The sequence below is a fragment of the Xenopus laevis genome, chromosome 2L (genome assembly GCF_017654675.1).
Source record: "Xenopus laevis strain J_2021 chromosome 2L, Xenopus_laevis_v10.1, whole genome shotgun sequence".
In the NCBI taxonomy this organism is placed as follows: Eukaryota; Metazoa; Chordata; class Amphibia; order Anura; family Pipidae; genus Xenopus; species Xenopus laevis.
In genome coordinates, this window is record NC_054373.1 from 149,054,021 (window position 1) to 149,070,457 (window position 16,437).

Genomic DNA, 16,437 nt, shown 5'->3' on the forward strand with positions numbered 1-16,437 from the left:
TGACAAAAGTACCTACGTATTCCAGATTACGCACAAAATACTGACCAATACAGGTACAGGTAAAGAGGGCGGTGCTCTCCTTAGGCTTACAATTAGAGTCCCCTAGTGGTTCATGAAAGTCTCTGGAGGACAGCATCTCTGATAGATATCTGGGCAATTTTGGGGCAGGTATAGGTCAGGTAGGTAGTCAGGAGGGTAGCAAAAAGCTGCTGACTTGGTCTGGAGAGGCCAAATTGGCAGCTTTTATCAGCAAATGTATGCACAGTAGGAAGTACATTTACTTTGCACATTTTATGCAAAACCAGATTGTTAGATAGACTACGGTGCTCCTTCTATAAAATGGCCCAAAAGTGACATAAAATACAGAGATTTTCTGGATGTTGGGATCATCTGTATAGAAATCATAGAGCCCACTTGCTATTGCTACACACAAGCAAATAAAGATATTATCCAATGTAGCTGCAGAGTCCCATGTGCATAATGTATAGATAAGGAGCATCCTTGGATACCCCCACAAGAAGAGAGGGTGTGGATCAATGCACATTCCTCGTCCCCCTGTTTTTTAAAAAAAAATTTAGTCTGATCAAATATATACATTTTCAAAAACTCTGGTTTTTAGTTACAAAGGTAATGATCATTAAATGACCTAGCTATCATATCACATTAAGGTAAACCCCATATGATGGTCCTAACTAGTTACCTCAAGTAAATATTATATATTGAAGGAATTGTTCAGTGTCAAAATAAAAACTTGGTAAATAGATAGGGTATGATAAATAAAAATGTATTCAATATAGTTAGTTAACCAAAAATGTAATGTATAAATGCTGGAGTAACTGGATGTCTAACTTAATAGCCAGAACACTACTTTCTGCTTTTCAGCTTTTTTATTGGTTAGCAGGCAGTAATCAATCAGTGACATGATATTGAATCTGACCTGCATGCTAAGGATCAAAAGCAAATTAACTGAACAATTTTGTCCCATGTGGCCCGCCTTCAAGTCACTGACCAACTAAGAGTTAGAGAGATGTAAAGAGGAAGTAGTGTTCTGTTATGTTAGACATCCAGTTACTCCAGCCTTTATACATTACATTTTTGGCTAGCTATCTAGATTGTTTTTTTTTTTTATTTTGCACAGCCTATCTGTTTACCCAGTTTTTATTTTAACACTGAACTATTCCTTTGTTTGTGCAGAATCCAGCTCTGTGCAGCAAGCAATATAACAAATGTTGCTGTCTGGGACTCATTTATACACAAGGAGAGAGTTAATATCATTCTTCTAGATTTAATATTAGGACACACCAGAATTATTGGCCACTGTTGTTTTAGTAGCAGGCTCATAGTCAAAACTTTAAACATAATTCAGAACCCTGGTTGCAGTATATATACATTTTGGCCCCCAGAAGTCAGTAGGTAGCTCTTGGTCCAGGTATTGCTGACCTAGAACTACTGCTAGAACCCTCTAACATTTGCTTAACAACACCTGGAGGGCCATAGAATGAACATCCGTGAATTAGATTTCCTCTATATGTACTACTTTCTCTCAGCAGCGAGAGATTCCAAAACACTCTGATGGAAGCTAACAGGGTAGAGAAAGGGAGTCCTTAACAGATAAAAAATGAATAGTCAAGAAGTATACCAGACTACAGTGGCACAAAATAATAGTCCAAAATTCAACAGCAAATATATTTTAACAAATGGTATTTAGGGTATAGTATTCATTTAACTCCAGAATGAAGTTTTCTAAGAACCTTAAATATGGAAGCATTGACAGAACAATTTAATACATAGATGTTATGTGCACATTGCACTTGGCTTAGTTGACACCATCTGCTCTCCCCAATTAATCATTTCATTAGAATACAAGCACAACACAATGTACCAGGCATAAAACAACACAGAACCAAAGATGCTGCTAAGTGCAGAATACCATGCAAAGTAGCTTAAATACTTGGCATATCCTTATAAATAATATAATTATTGACTTAACCTACCATGCACCCACGAGATAAAACGCCTGAATATGTAATAATAGTAATACTTAGTTACTTAGCTATTATTTAGTTATATATAACTTGCTTCTGCTTCCTTCTTATCCCACCCCTACAATTTCTTCTTTCTCCCACTAATAAAGCTCTACTTTGGCTCTACAGGGCCAGGAGCCTCCTTCCTCTTATTTCTTTAAAAAGTAGCCCTTAATCTTTAATGCATCTGCACCTTTGTATTTATTTTTATTTATTATTGTACTGACCCCCGTTTGTTCTATTAATTTATTGTTCTACTGTACAGTGTTGCATACATAAGAAGCATTATATAAATACAAATATACATACATAAAACATACAGAACCCCCAGAATTACAAAATTTGTTATTAAAGGATATGTTCAGTGTAAAATAAAAAAAAATAGATAGGCTGTAAAAAAAAGTTTTCAATAAATTGTGAGCCAAAAATGTATTCTATACAGTCTGGAGTGAATTTGAAGGGGGGCCACATGGTAGAGTTCTGCAGCAAGTTGGGTACCCAATGTGTGGGTGGTCTGCGGGTAACTTGTAGCTGCAGTTGGACTTTCAAGGGGGAAAGATTTACGTGATATCACTTGCAATTTTTGTGACGTTACTTCTGGACTGCGTGGTGCTGTGGGAGAGGGTTGGGTGGAACTCCACGGGGATGAGAAAGTGGGTAATTAGGTCCGGGTCAGGCTTAGGATAAGGGGGTATAGGATGGGTTTTGGTCTAAAAAAACAGACCTGTACAGGTCTCTACCACATGGCACGTAACTGTTATTTTGCTGAGCACACAGGTCAGGATGAAAAGCAAACTAACAGAACAGTTATGTCCCATGTAGTAGTGTGCGGGTCGAGAAATTCTGGACCCCCACCTGACCCTAACCTGTCCCCTCCCAATCTGCACCCGGCCTGGCATTCCCCCTCTATTTATAGACCCCCCCCACGGTGAAAAAGGCGGTGCAAGTTGGCAGTGCTAGGTCGTGGGCGGGGAGAGTGGGAGAAGAGCCGGACCCGGACCCGCCCGACCCGAAAATTTTGTGCATGCCCGACCCCATGGGTCCTGCGGGTTTTGGGCAGGCACACACATCACTAGTCCCATGGTGTCCCCCACCCTTCAAGTCACTAACTGACTAACAGAGATGCAAAGAAGGAAGTTGTGTTCCGGCTATAGGGGTACACATTCTCTTCAGTCTTTTCAACCTTTATCAACCTTTGTCATAGACTGCAGACGCTGTAAGAAGCAGAATGTGTTCTAGTGTGAATTGGACCTATGGGAAAATAATAGAGGTGAGGAGAGGAGAATTGTCCTAGAGTGGTGCCCACTGGGGTTTGGGCCCACCAGGAGATTCCCTGATATCCAATGCAGGCTAGTCTGACCTTGATTACTGGTACAGGTTAATAGGAAGCTATCTTCATAAATACATGCTAGGAGCATGGCAACAGCTTCAGTCTGACAGCAATATAATGTAATACCATGTACTGTACTCATTAACATAACATCAATGTCTGCCCTCTTTCTGACATTCTTTGAGTACCACAGTACTCAGTGCTGTATTGACAGAATACTCTTGAGGCCCATTTTTTAGGAACAGGCTTTACGAAGCAGTTAAAAGAATGATAATTAGTTTTTGTTTTGTGTTTATAGTTATGGCTAAGAATGAAAGTCATGCTGCTTCACTAGATAATAAGTTGCCTTCACCTGCCGAGATACTATTTCTGTGGGTGCACTTGACTAAGAAGGATTAAGCAGGCGGCAATGTGTTGATGTCACAACAACCACAAACCTAGAATTCTGTCACCCATCACACGCAAGAAACCTTCTACTGAGCAGGAAGTCTCATGCTAGCGATTCAGGGTATTTCTTCCTCTAAGTATATATGTATTAAACACTTTTCAGAAATATAAGGACACTGCAATCTGGGGTTTTTATATCTGCACTTCTATTTTGTGGATTACTAAATGGCTGTAAAAAAACATTTGTATTGGGAAACATTAAAAATTGTTTCCATAGAAATGGGACAAACCGGGCTTCTCCTGGTTCGGACGTATCAGCATTGTTAAAATGAATATACTTCCTCGTTTTCTATATCTGTTCCAGACGATCCCATTCCAGATACCCAGACCGTTTTTCAAGGAGCTACACTCTCTCATTTCTCAGTTTATTTGGAAGCATCAGAAAGCTAGACAGAAATTTGATTCCCTTACTCAACCGAAAGAAGCAGGGGGTGTAGGTTTGCCGGACTTTTGGGCGTATTACAAAGCCGCGGTCTTGCAACGGATGATAGACTTAACGCAGCCTACGACCCTTAAATTATGGCCACTTGTGGCACAAGATGGCTATGAATATCCACTGGCCATACACATGTGGCTGCCCAAACCTAGCCGTTGCAAACCAACATTTCCGAATCCAGTTATCAAGGAAATTGCCAACACTTGGGACGCATTGAAATATAAAAAATGCCTTCTTAATCCACACTCCAGGTTAACCCCGATATTGTACAATAAGGACTTTCCTCCAGGATTACTGCCCATACATTTTAAGCACTGGACACGAACGGAAACTTTATGGGCTTTTCAACTGCTCGATGGCAGATCCATCAAACCGTTAGCGGATATCTTGCCCCCAGAAAAGATTACACCGCTCGAGAGATTGGGATTGCATCAAATTCGGCATTTCCTAGATACTGGAATGATAACTGACACCACAGGATCCGACGATACCTTGTTTGAACAATTGTTCGTCAGAACTGAACACACCCCACATGCAATTGCACTAATTTATAAACTGTTGCTAAGTCGCCCCTCTACACCGGCAAATGATTTCAAACGTAAGTGGGAAAGAGAACTGCAACGCACCTTTACTGACTCGGAATGGCAGACCGTTGTCACAAACTCCTATAGATCTACTATATGTGCCAGGCTACAGGAAAACAACTATAAATTGCTTTCGCAATGGTATAGGGTGCCAAGCATACTATCTAAAATATTTCCAACTGTTCCTGACACCTGTTGGAGATGCGGTCAATCCAATGGAACTCTTAGCCATATTATGTGGCATTGCCCCAACTTACAACCGTACTGGACTCAAATAAAACAGTTACTGCCCAAATTCACTGATATGGCAATACCGGATTCGGCGTCATTTTTCTTGTTGCATTGCAACTAAATGTCTCCCGCACGTTATCGCAAATCGCTCATCTCAACTTTAATTACAGTAGCTAAATCCTTGATACCTTTATTTTGGAAATCTAAAACAATCCCTACGCTTAAGGACTGGGCGCTTAAAGTAAACGAAATTTACCAATTTGAACACTACAAGACAGAGACGAGTAATCCGCAATGCCTGGAAAACTTGACACAGAAATGGTTTTACTGGCTCCAGTTCACCGAATCGCAGGAATACCGGACCCTTTCTTCCTGAAACGGCCACTATTGGTCCATTGCTTACAAGAGACCCCTGATATTCAATTGATATTCAATTGATATTCAATTGATCTTCAATTGCTACCTCATTGATATAAGATCACGACACTCAGTTAATACATTATGCTTATCACCGTACCCTCTCTGTGCGTACCCCTCCACACGCCGAATTGCTACTATATACAGGACTGTAGATGTGCCCAACATAGTTTTTTTTTTTCTTTTTTTGTTTTTGTTTTTCTTGTTCAATGGTTTCTTACACACAAAGTACGACTACGTGATATGTAACCTGCTGGTATCTTGTTATACTCTTTATTTTGCGATACTGTATGCTCAAACAATGCATCTTCTACTTGAATTCTTTATTGCAGGAATCTCATGCCATTGTACTTTTTGTATTTTGCAAAACACGTAAATAAAGAATTTAAAAAAAAAAAAAAAAAATTGTTTCCATTTGCACTGACAGGTATCTTTCCTAGTAGACATGAGACTATATCTGCTTCCTTCCTCTATAAGATCTTAGCTTTACACAAGATGACTCACAAAAGAGAAGCAGAACTGTCGCTATTGGGGGGCTTCTAGTGTCCCCTCTTGCTAAATAATAAATCTGTTACATTCAGACACATTAGAGTCAAAAGAAGACCCTGCATATGTAGAGGAACAATGGGGCAAATTCACTAAGATGCGAAGTTGTGCCAGGCGCAACTTCGCCGCACTTCGCCACGCTTCGCCAGGCGTAGTTTCGCCAGGGCTCCGCAAATTCACTAAAATCCGAAGTTGCGCACAGGGGTAGCGTAAGGTTGCGAAGTTGCGCTAGCGTTGATTCGCTATATAAAGCGAAGTTGCGCTAGCGAAGGCTAATTTGCATACGGCGTGAAATTCAAATTTCAATGGAGGAACACGTATCTGCACTACAAATGCCTAGAAAACCTTCAAATCAGCAAATAAAAATGTTATTTTGCCCTACACATGTGCCCACTGTCTAGGTAAGTTGCCATGAGTCAGGAAATGTAGGGGGGAGGAAGGGGAGCCCCAAAAAATTTTCGATCTTTTTCAGCCTATCAGCCATCATGTAGAAAACACGCCAGCGTTTATTGGGACTTAGAAAAAAAATTGACTTTTTTTTAAACAATCCCTATCTACTCTATTGCGCTTCGCCAGGTCTGAGGTGGCGAAGGAAGTCTAGCGTAAAAGGTAGCGTTCAGTACACTGCGCAAGTTAGTGAATTTGCGTAGTTTCGTCGCTAGCGAAGATTCGCCTGGCGTAAGGTTGCGAAGTAACACTAGCGAAACTACACCAGCGTTCGTTAGTGAATTTGCGCAGTAGTGAAAATGCCAAACGCTAGCGAATTAACGCTAGCGTTCGGCGCTTCGCGCCTTAGTGAATTTGCCCCAATGTGTGGTGCTTGGAAAACATGTTGGACCAAACTGGTTTTGAGATATAGGTATAGTAAATCCTCATATGACAAATGGACAGTGCTAAGGGTTATATTAGTGGATGCATGTCAGTGGTACCATCACTGGTACATAATTAACTGTACAGGTATGGGACCTATTATGCAGAATCTGGGGTTTTCCGGATAACAGATCTTTCTGTAATTTGAATCTTCATACCTTTATTCTACTAGAAAATCATGTAAATATGAAATAATCATGTAAATATTAAATAAACCCAATAAGGATTAATTATATCTTAGTTTGGATCAAGTAAAAGCTACTGTTTTATTACTACTGAGTAAAAGGAAATAATTTTTAAAAATCTGAATTATTTGATTATAATGGAGTCTATGGGAGAAAGCCTTTCCGTAATTCGGAACTTTCTGTATCATGGGTTTCCGGATAACGGATCCCATACCTGTACAACCCAGACACATGCCTTTATTCCTATAACTAAGTTCTAAATGGCTGTGGCTCATGTCTGCAATAACCATTTTACCTCTAGCCAATACTCCACATGATCACATCAAAATGACTGGAGTTCCACTTGGAAGTACAGGTGTAGGAACCCTTATACCTTATCCGATATCCAGAAAGCTCTGAATTACAGAATGGGTGTCTCCCATAGACTCCATTTTATCCAAATAATCCAAATTTTTAAAAATGATTTCCCTTTTCTCTGTAATAATAAAACTGTAGCTTGTACTTCCTTATTGGAAGCAAAACCAGACTATTGGGTTTATTTAATGTTTAAATGAATTTCTAGTAGACTTAAGCCATGAAGACCCAATTTACAGAAAGATCCTTTATCCGGAAACCCCCAGGTCCCAAGCATTCTGGATAAAAGGTCCCATACCTTTATCACCCTTTGTATCTGATAAGTACATGCAGGTTGTACAAAAGTTTTCTAGTATTCTGCCTATTTCTTCTTTAGCTGATCAGACATGACAACAGGGTAGTATTATACACACTCTATTCATTATTCTATTTTCCAACAGGGTTCCTGTTGCTGCTATCTGCTGCCTGTGGGTACCACAATGTGCCTAAATAGACACAAAATGTTGCAACCTTAGAGGTGAGCAAATCAGGTGAAAGTGAGTTCAGATGTGGCAAGTACCATTTATGTTAGTTCTGAATCAATCAAAGTACAAATCCAAAGCTGAATAGACTTTTGCTGATGCTCATAGGGCAAATCAAGTGGCTCATCATTATTTGTCACGTCTTATGAAACCAATTAGACATTACAAAGTTTCAAAAAGAAGCACTGTGGATTAAAAAACTCAACTGCCTGTATCCAGCAGGTATGACTGACCAATGGAGTATAGAATGCTTCTCATAAGTCTGTATGCTAACTAACCTCAATTATCACTTTTTCAGTGAGAAAATGGTGATGCTGCCTTATAGTTTGAATTAGAATAGAAATACGAATCTCTACAGTATCTGAACTTCACAGTGGTAAGATATATTGGGCTGTATTGCTATATAGGAAGGTACTGTATAAGGTTTTCACTTTTGTGCTAAATTATCGATTTATAAAACATGATTTTTTTAAAAAACAGAAGGTTTTGCAGTCAATTGGACTCTTTTGTAGGCATCTAGCAATACAAGGGGGCAAGTGTACTTTTATGGACTTGGTATTAGATTAAAAATGAACTCATGATCACTATGGACAGTATGGACTAATATGTGATTTCACAGTTCACTTTTTGTGAGGTCAGGCTAAAAAAAAAATCCCCTTTGCAGTGACCTCACTTTTCAATTAGCTTTCAACCTATCACGTCAAGGGGGTGGAGTTATATGGATATATGTTTTTTGTGTAATATGTGCACTGTTTAACACTTGACAAAGAGTCACTTTGCTCTAAACATGTTGTGTTAATAAACCTTGCAGCACAGTTTCTGCGGTTTCTGAGCCTGTTTTCCACAATTTTAAACGTTTCCATTGGCATGCACTTCAATTGGGACAGAAGCAGTTGTACAGGCATCCAACATGCAACTGGTACAAACTTCTTCTTTCTTTATGAAGCCAATCTAGTCATCACAGCACATCTTTACCAACAACACTAACATTCACTCTACCAACATCTCAAAATCTAATACTTTAGCAAATAATAATCAGCTTCAGGCCCGGACTGGCAATCTGTGGGTTCTGGCAAATGCCAGAGGGGCTGCTATAAGTTGCCATAGAAAGTCAGTATTTAGTGGGCTGGTGGGCTGTTTGGGCCTATTTTAATTCTCAGTCCGGACCTGATCAGCTTTAATAATATTATCCTTATTGCAGGTTTGGTTTAGTATCTGAATGTTGTCTCCACATCAGGCCAAGGCTGGCAATCTGTCAATTTTGGCAAATGCCAGTGGGGCTGCCATAAATAGTCCCTATTTATTGAGCCTGTAGGTGGCTGTTTGGGTCTCTCTGTAATTGAAATACCAGGATCTCCTTTTAATCTCAGTCTGGACCTGCTCCATGTTATACAAAGGGAACTCCATTGAGTCCTTTCTTCACTGAGATATTCCATACTATGTGCTATTTACTCAAAGTCTATCCATGACTTTCCTCGCATTATTACAGTTATTATTAACTACATTTCATTATATAGAAGTAGGTTAGAGAAAACCTTTAAAACCTTAAATAAGAAAGAGTTGACAACAGCCGGTGGGCTGAAGGTAGGGGCAAGCATATTGCAGTATATGAATGTGCATCTTGTGAGCCTTAGCTGTTACTAAACTACTCCCAGACAATTCAAGCAACATTTTCCAGAGGTGCAGTAAGGTGTAACCAGAGAGTCATTATGTAAATAGTTTACATGACTAAATAGGGCAGGGCTGTCCAACTAGAGGGCCACGGGCCAGAAGCGGCCCTCCAAAGGATTTTATGGTTCCCTGTTTGCTTTAAAGCTCCATAGACTTCACTTTATGACATCATCATTTCAATTCAATCCAGCCCTCGAACATGAAATGAGAAATAATTGGTCCACTACATGCAATAAATTGTACTTTTTAGGGAGGTTTTCAGAATGTTCTTTGATGATATTTACATCCATTTAAATCCAATATTCACCATCTCTTGTAAATATATTTTCAAACTGGGTATTAGAGAGCCAACACCATATCCTTTTATTTACAATTTCAGTTCACTCTGGCATCCTCATAGGCAACATAAACACTGAGATGATGTTCCGTTAATATTCAAAAGAGTGGTTAATGTAATGCTTGTCTTATTTTCTTTTTAACCGTTTTAAAACATTACATAAGAGGACATTCTCGAAAAGCGGAGAATGTTTTTTTTTCCATAAAAAGCATCAGCACACTAGAGGACACCATTTAGACTAAAAGAACAGAACCAGTGTTATACTGGGCCAGCAGGACACCATGAAAAAAACACTGCCCCCTCCCAGAAATTGCTGGCGCCCCCCCCCTTGCCAATTTAGTTTATATATGTGAGCATATAAATAGGTCACTATATAGGTTATAAAAAAAGTATATATATGTGTGTGTGTGTGTGCACTGGGGATCATTTGGAGGGGTTGAACTTGATGGACTTTGGTCCTTTTTTTGAACCCAACGTAACTATTTAACTAAGAAATTATGAAACATTGAACCATCTATTCCCCAGAAGAGTCTGAAACGTTTTGACTGCATAAGCAAACAATACCGCAGGATTTGAGGATGTGGTGTAGCAGTTAGTACTGCTGTCTGTGGACTTATCTCCAACTTCAGTATTTAGCCAGCGTTTCCTTAAAGGCATTAGCACCCTATCAACTGTAAGAAGTTCAATTATCGTTTAAATATCTCAAGGGGGGGGCATTGTTTGGGTCCTATTTGGTTGGGTAGAGCCTGTATTATAAAAAAAGGCATTAGGTCAAGAAAAATCCAGTGTGAATGTGTTTAAGAGGATCTACAGAGATAAAACACATGCCAAAGCAAAACACAAAATTCTAGTCTTCAAATCTTGTAGAACTACATCTCCCACAAAAGTGGATGAGGATGATGGCAGAAGAGTGAGCCCAGAGCATAGCAGACAGGGTCTCCATCCAATATGCAAACAAGAACACTAGCCTGCAGCCATATTGCTTCTTGTGGGATGCAAATTGTACATCTATATATCATGGATGCAAGTTGCACATCTAATTTAGTATGGAGGGGGCTGCCATTAGAAATCTATGGAGTATCCCTTACCTCTCAAGCTCTGCAGGGAGGAGAGTATGCTGGTTTTCAGCTGCTCTTCGCTCACTTGCTCTGTTAGTTTGAGCAGCCTAGTGAGCTGAGCCTTGGCCACCTCATGCCTCTTCACTTCACCTCGGATGGCTGCTGACATTTGCTGCTTCCCCGAACTAATCTTGAGACTTCCATGAATCCCATCTCTGCCTCTGTAAAGCTCCCCGCTCATCCCCTGTCTCGGGCTCCTTACAGCATATCCAGTAAAACAAAATCATTAAGAAAAAGTGCAGACCAAAAACTTGTTCATTGCAACATGTTCGTCACTGCTTACTATACTCAATCACAGTCTCCTTCTGTAGGACTTTCCCTTAAGCGTAATCTCCTTCTGTAGGACTTTCCCTTAGGCTTTTTGCAGTCTTTATCTTGCAGGTTTGTCTTCTGGCAGTATTTAGCTTTTCTTCCCTTCAGTTTGCCTTTCTCCTCTTTGGCTGCTTGTTGAAGTTCTCTTCAGTTTTCTGTCTGACTTTTCTCTTTCACTCTTTCACACTGTGCATCTGTGTGTTCACGTGTGCACTTCCTGGACTCAAAGTTTCAGATCTGTTTGTGTCCCTCCCAGACTTGTTCACCCAACGTCTCAAACTTGCTTATTGCCTTTCAGCCTACTTGCTTGCTGCTCAGGTGCCTAGATGTCTGCTACTTTCCCACGTAAATAGATTTATCCACAGGGACAAAAAGACAAGCATTACAGTGTTTTAAAATAAAGTTGATGTGTATGGTATAGAGACGTCTTTCCACGCGTATAGAAAATGACAGGAAGTAGTTAACCACTACATTAACCCAGTTTGAATACAAATGTATATCTTGTCTTGCAAATAACCCATCTTTTGATTATTCATGCTCAATAATTCTTAATCAGAAAAAAACCTGTGCTGTTTTATACCATGGGAGAAAAGCTGCTGGTTTCATTACAATTCTCAGCTGGTAACTGTAAATGATGCTGGGTGTTATAGTTCAAAAGCTGGTTTTCAAAGAACCCATCAGTCCCTTGAAAGAAAAAAGCTGTCATCGTTTTTAAGAGGTTTCCAATAATGCATACACCAAAGAAATTAATGGAACATGAATTATGTGTCTAGCTCATAAATTTGCCACCCACACACATGTTCAGCAATTGTCTATGGGAATTATGTAGTTATACAGGGTGTGCACCTACATAAATGTTCGTTCACATGGAATCAACAAACTTCCAGTTGTTGAAATATCAACCAGCTTCTAAGGGGCAAGCCACAGGTCTCTGGGCTTCAAAACGGAGTGCAAAGGCCTGCAAACATTATACAAGAGAAGAACAAGGTGTGGAAATGGCCGTGTGCCGCCTTTTTTTGCACTTTGCATACTGCATTCTGATTTGTAAGTGACCCCCGACAAAGTGTACTCAGGATCTGTAACCCATCTGTAACCATACCACTAATGAGCACGTAACATTTACTGGTCACTTGATAAAGCACATATCTTATTGGTTTTCATGGCTGCATTTATGTGTAGGTATGTGCTGTATGTATGTATAACTTTATTTATAATGCACTACAAGGATATGCAGCGATAGTCATAAGATGTACAAAGTATACACAAGGAGAACGTTGAATACAAAAAGTATAAAATATCCAGATACTTAATGCTGTGATGTATGAGACACAGAAGGAAGGAGGTTCTTGCCCAGTGGAGCTCACAGTAAACTCTGTGAGGCTCATTTATAAAGACTGGGAAAATTTGCACCTGGGCAGTAACCCATGGCAACCAGTCAAATGTTTGCTGTCATTGTTCGACCTGCAACTGGCTGAAAAAAGCCAGTCACTGACTAGTTATATCTAGCTATGGGTTACTGCCCATGGGCTAATTTGCCCAGTTTTTATAAATGAGACCCGTTTTAATGCAGAGATGGGTTTCTCTTTGAAAATCATCATTCTCAGTATCTAGTGATAAGTGAAACTGGTCATTTCCTCAAAACATTTGTGAAACCGTGGAAAAATTTGCAAAACGGCAACATTTTGCCAAATGCACTGGAGTCACTGGCTATTTTTTACTGCATTTTTTTATGTTACAAATGTATTAGAGTAATTGGGTATTTTTTCTTGCACCCAATACAGTAGATTAGTTAATGGGTTTTTTTTTACGCCAAATGCACTGGAGTAAGGGGTGTTTTTCTCACCCCTGTGTTTTTCTCACATTGTGTTTTTTCTGACATGAAACAAAACGAGTTACAACATTCTAGTGATGATATATCTATAGCAACACAAATGCGAATTTCTCTGTATTAGGGAATCTGAAGCAGATGAAAAAAATCCCTGATGTCTTATTAATGGATGAACACTCCACCAGTATGCAGCCAGTTTTACTAACTGGTGGGAATTTGCACATGCTTTTACACAATCCCAGCTTGCATGCATTAACAACTTAGTGTTTTCCAATTTCATGCATTTTTAATTGTTTAGAATGAATACCCATTGCAATACATAGATCAATGATATCTTGCTGAGTGTAAGGGAGAGGTTTCCTGGAAAAGATCTTTCCAAGAAAGATAGTTTGTTTCAATGTACACGTGTAGAGCTGAATCGTCAGATATACAGTGTCGGACTGGGACACCGGGATACCAGGAAAAGTCCCGGTGGGCCAAGGTGTCAGTGGGCTCTCATGCTGCTAAACATTTGACCTATTTCATGGCCATTACATATTTCTATGAGAACAAAGAGGCTAAATAGATGGGAAAAATAGAGTATAGTATGTAAAGCAAAGAGACAAGGAGAATAAAGGTTGAGTGAGGCGAAGAAGAAAAATAATACTAAAAGTGGGCCCCTGGTCTAAGATGAATTGATGGGCCCCCGGTCAAAGGTTTTTGGGTGGACCCCTGGTGTCCCAGTCCGACACTGGATATACATATAGAAACAATAGAATTCTACCTGTATCTGACGATTCAGTACTAACAATGGATGATGTTTGGGTGACTTCAAAGGTACCAGATCCAAATTTTCCGTCCAGCCCAATCGACGAGCCGACTGATATCTAAGTCTTCTGCCAATATCGGTCGGCTCTTTTTCCACCATACACACACCAAATATCGCACGAAATTGTTTTTGTACGATATTATCTGTGCCTCTACGGCCACCTTTATATTACATATGGGGGATAAACTCCATTGTATACAAATAATCCACATTTTTAAGAATTATCTCCTTTTTCTCTGTAGTTGTAAAACGGCACCTTGTACAAAGATATAATTAGTACAAGGTGCCTGACACAGAGGAGGGAACAATACTTCATACCTTATGGTCGTGCCCCAAATTACATCCCTATTGGGTGAACATACAGGCTCGTATTACTAAGATGCTGGGGTTTGAGATACCATTGGATCCCCAATGGTTCTTATTAGGTATGGACCCCCCAACTCCACTTACCAGACCCGCCCGATTGATGCTTCAAAAATTACTATTCCTGGCCAGAAAGATTATTACGCAGAACTGAAAAGTGTCTGATCCCCCCATATACCAAATATGGCTTAAGGCAGTCCAGGACTTGCAAAAATTGGAGGACCTCATAGCTAGGCGCAAGGGTTCCTCTAACCTTAATATGAAAATATGGCAGTTGTGGATTTTAGAAAATGAATAAGAGCTCAATAGCTGTTCTCCCCAATCAATGCTGGGATGGGAACAGCTAGAAAGGGTAATCCCGATCACTGACCATAAGTTGCTGCAGGATATTACAAATAGGGTCACGCAAAAGTTAACTACACCCTATTGAATAAAGTACAATCAGCTGATGGGTAGATTGAAATTTATGCTTAGACGGAAATATTGTAACATACTTATACAGGATTCAAATCACTTGTCGTTTCTTCTGTAATCAATGGATGTACTTGAATAGTTGTATTTACTATGATACATTACTGCTCCGACTCTGTTGAATATATGGTGATGCCAATCTGCGCATTGGCGAATTGTTTAAGTATGCTGAAATGTTCCCTGTCATGTGTCTTGTTTCAATAAACATCACTTGAACCAAAAAAAAAGATATGATTATTCTTTATTGGAGGCAAAACAATCCCATTGGGTTTAATGTGCACATTTTTTTTGTAGACTTAAAGGGATACTGTCATGGGAAAAAAACATTTTTTCAAAATGAATCAGTTAATAGTGCTGCTCCAGCAGAATTCTGCACTGAAATCCATTTCTCAAAAGAGCAAACTGATTTTTTTATATTCAATTTTGAAAACTGACATGGGGCTAGACATTTTATCAATTTCCCAGCTGCCCCAAGTCATGTGACTTGTGCTCTGATAAACTTCAATCACACTTTACTGCTGTACTGCAAGTTGGAGTGATATCACCCCCCTCCCTTTTCCCCCCCAGCAGCCAAACAAAAGAACAATGGGAAGGTAACCAGATAACAGCTCCCTAACACAAGATAACAGCTGCCTCGTAGATCTAAGAACAACACTCAATAGTAAAAACCCATGTCTCACTGAGACACATTCAGTTACATTGAGAAGGAAAAACAGCAGCCTGCCAGAAAGCATTTCTCTCCTAAAGTGCAGGCACAAGTCACATGACCAGGGGCAGCTGGGAAATTGACAAAATGTCTAGCCCCATGTCAGATTTCAAAATTGAATATAAAAAAATCTGTTTGCTCTTTTGAGAAATGGATTTCAGAGCAGAATTCTGCTGGAGCAGCACTATTAACTGATTCATTTTGAAAAAAATTTTTTTTCCCATGACAGTATCCCTTTAAGGTATGAGGATCCAAATTATGGAAAGATCCGTTATCCCAAAAACCCCAGGTCCCGAGCATTTTGGATAACAGGCCCCATACCTGTACTTGTTTTGTGCATGTAGATTATGTAGTGCAACATGCCCTATATAGGCAGAGAGTTGACAAGCAGCGACCCACATCTGTAGTTTTCTATATAACCCCATTCCTCCCCTCTTGTTGAGTTATTTGTAAAATTCACAGTTATCATGAAAAAAAACACAGTGCCCCTGGTACCATGTGGACCTGAGATAACCCTTTCATAAGGAGTAGGTTAACTGTCTAGGTGCCAGGACTGTCAGAATGATGCCTTCTCTTGTATTCACGAATACTAAGTTACCTCCCGATAGATGTTTAGGCAAGCTGCACTGCTAGCCTCTACACAAGACAAAGCATAACCTTCTATCTATGATAATGTGCTTTATGCTGAATAAGAGCCGATTACAATGCTGATTGCTGCTAAGTAGGAGCGGCTTTGAAAGACAAATGTGTGTTGACCTGTTTAAAGTTGTATAACAGCCTGTGTGAAATGAGTGAGGGAGATGTAAGCGACCTCAGGCTGAGACACGTTGGTAATTTTATTGTTTCAAATCTTTGTTTTAAGAAACCTCGCCTTATTA

At 39.7% G+C, this 16,437-nt stretch overlaps 1 protein-coding gene across 1 annotated transcript in view; it reads right to left on the bottom strand.

The window, feature by feature from the left end:
• The window catches only part of LOC108708599 (arf-GAP with GTPase, ANK repeat and PH domain-containing protein 2), a 169,967-nt gene extending 158,368 nt beyond the window's left edge, over window positions 1-11,599 (bottom strand). Inside the window, exon 1 of the mRNA XM_041582549.1 lies at window positions 11,042-11,599. Coding sequence (XP_041438483.1) covers window positions 11,042-11,252 — 211 coding nt within the window. The 5' untranslated portion in view covers window positions 11,253-11,599. The remainder of the gene's footprint in view (window positions 1-11,041) is intronic.
• Between the last annotated feature and the right edge of the window lie 4,838 nt (window positions 11,600-16,437).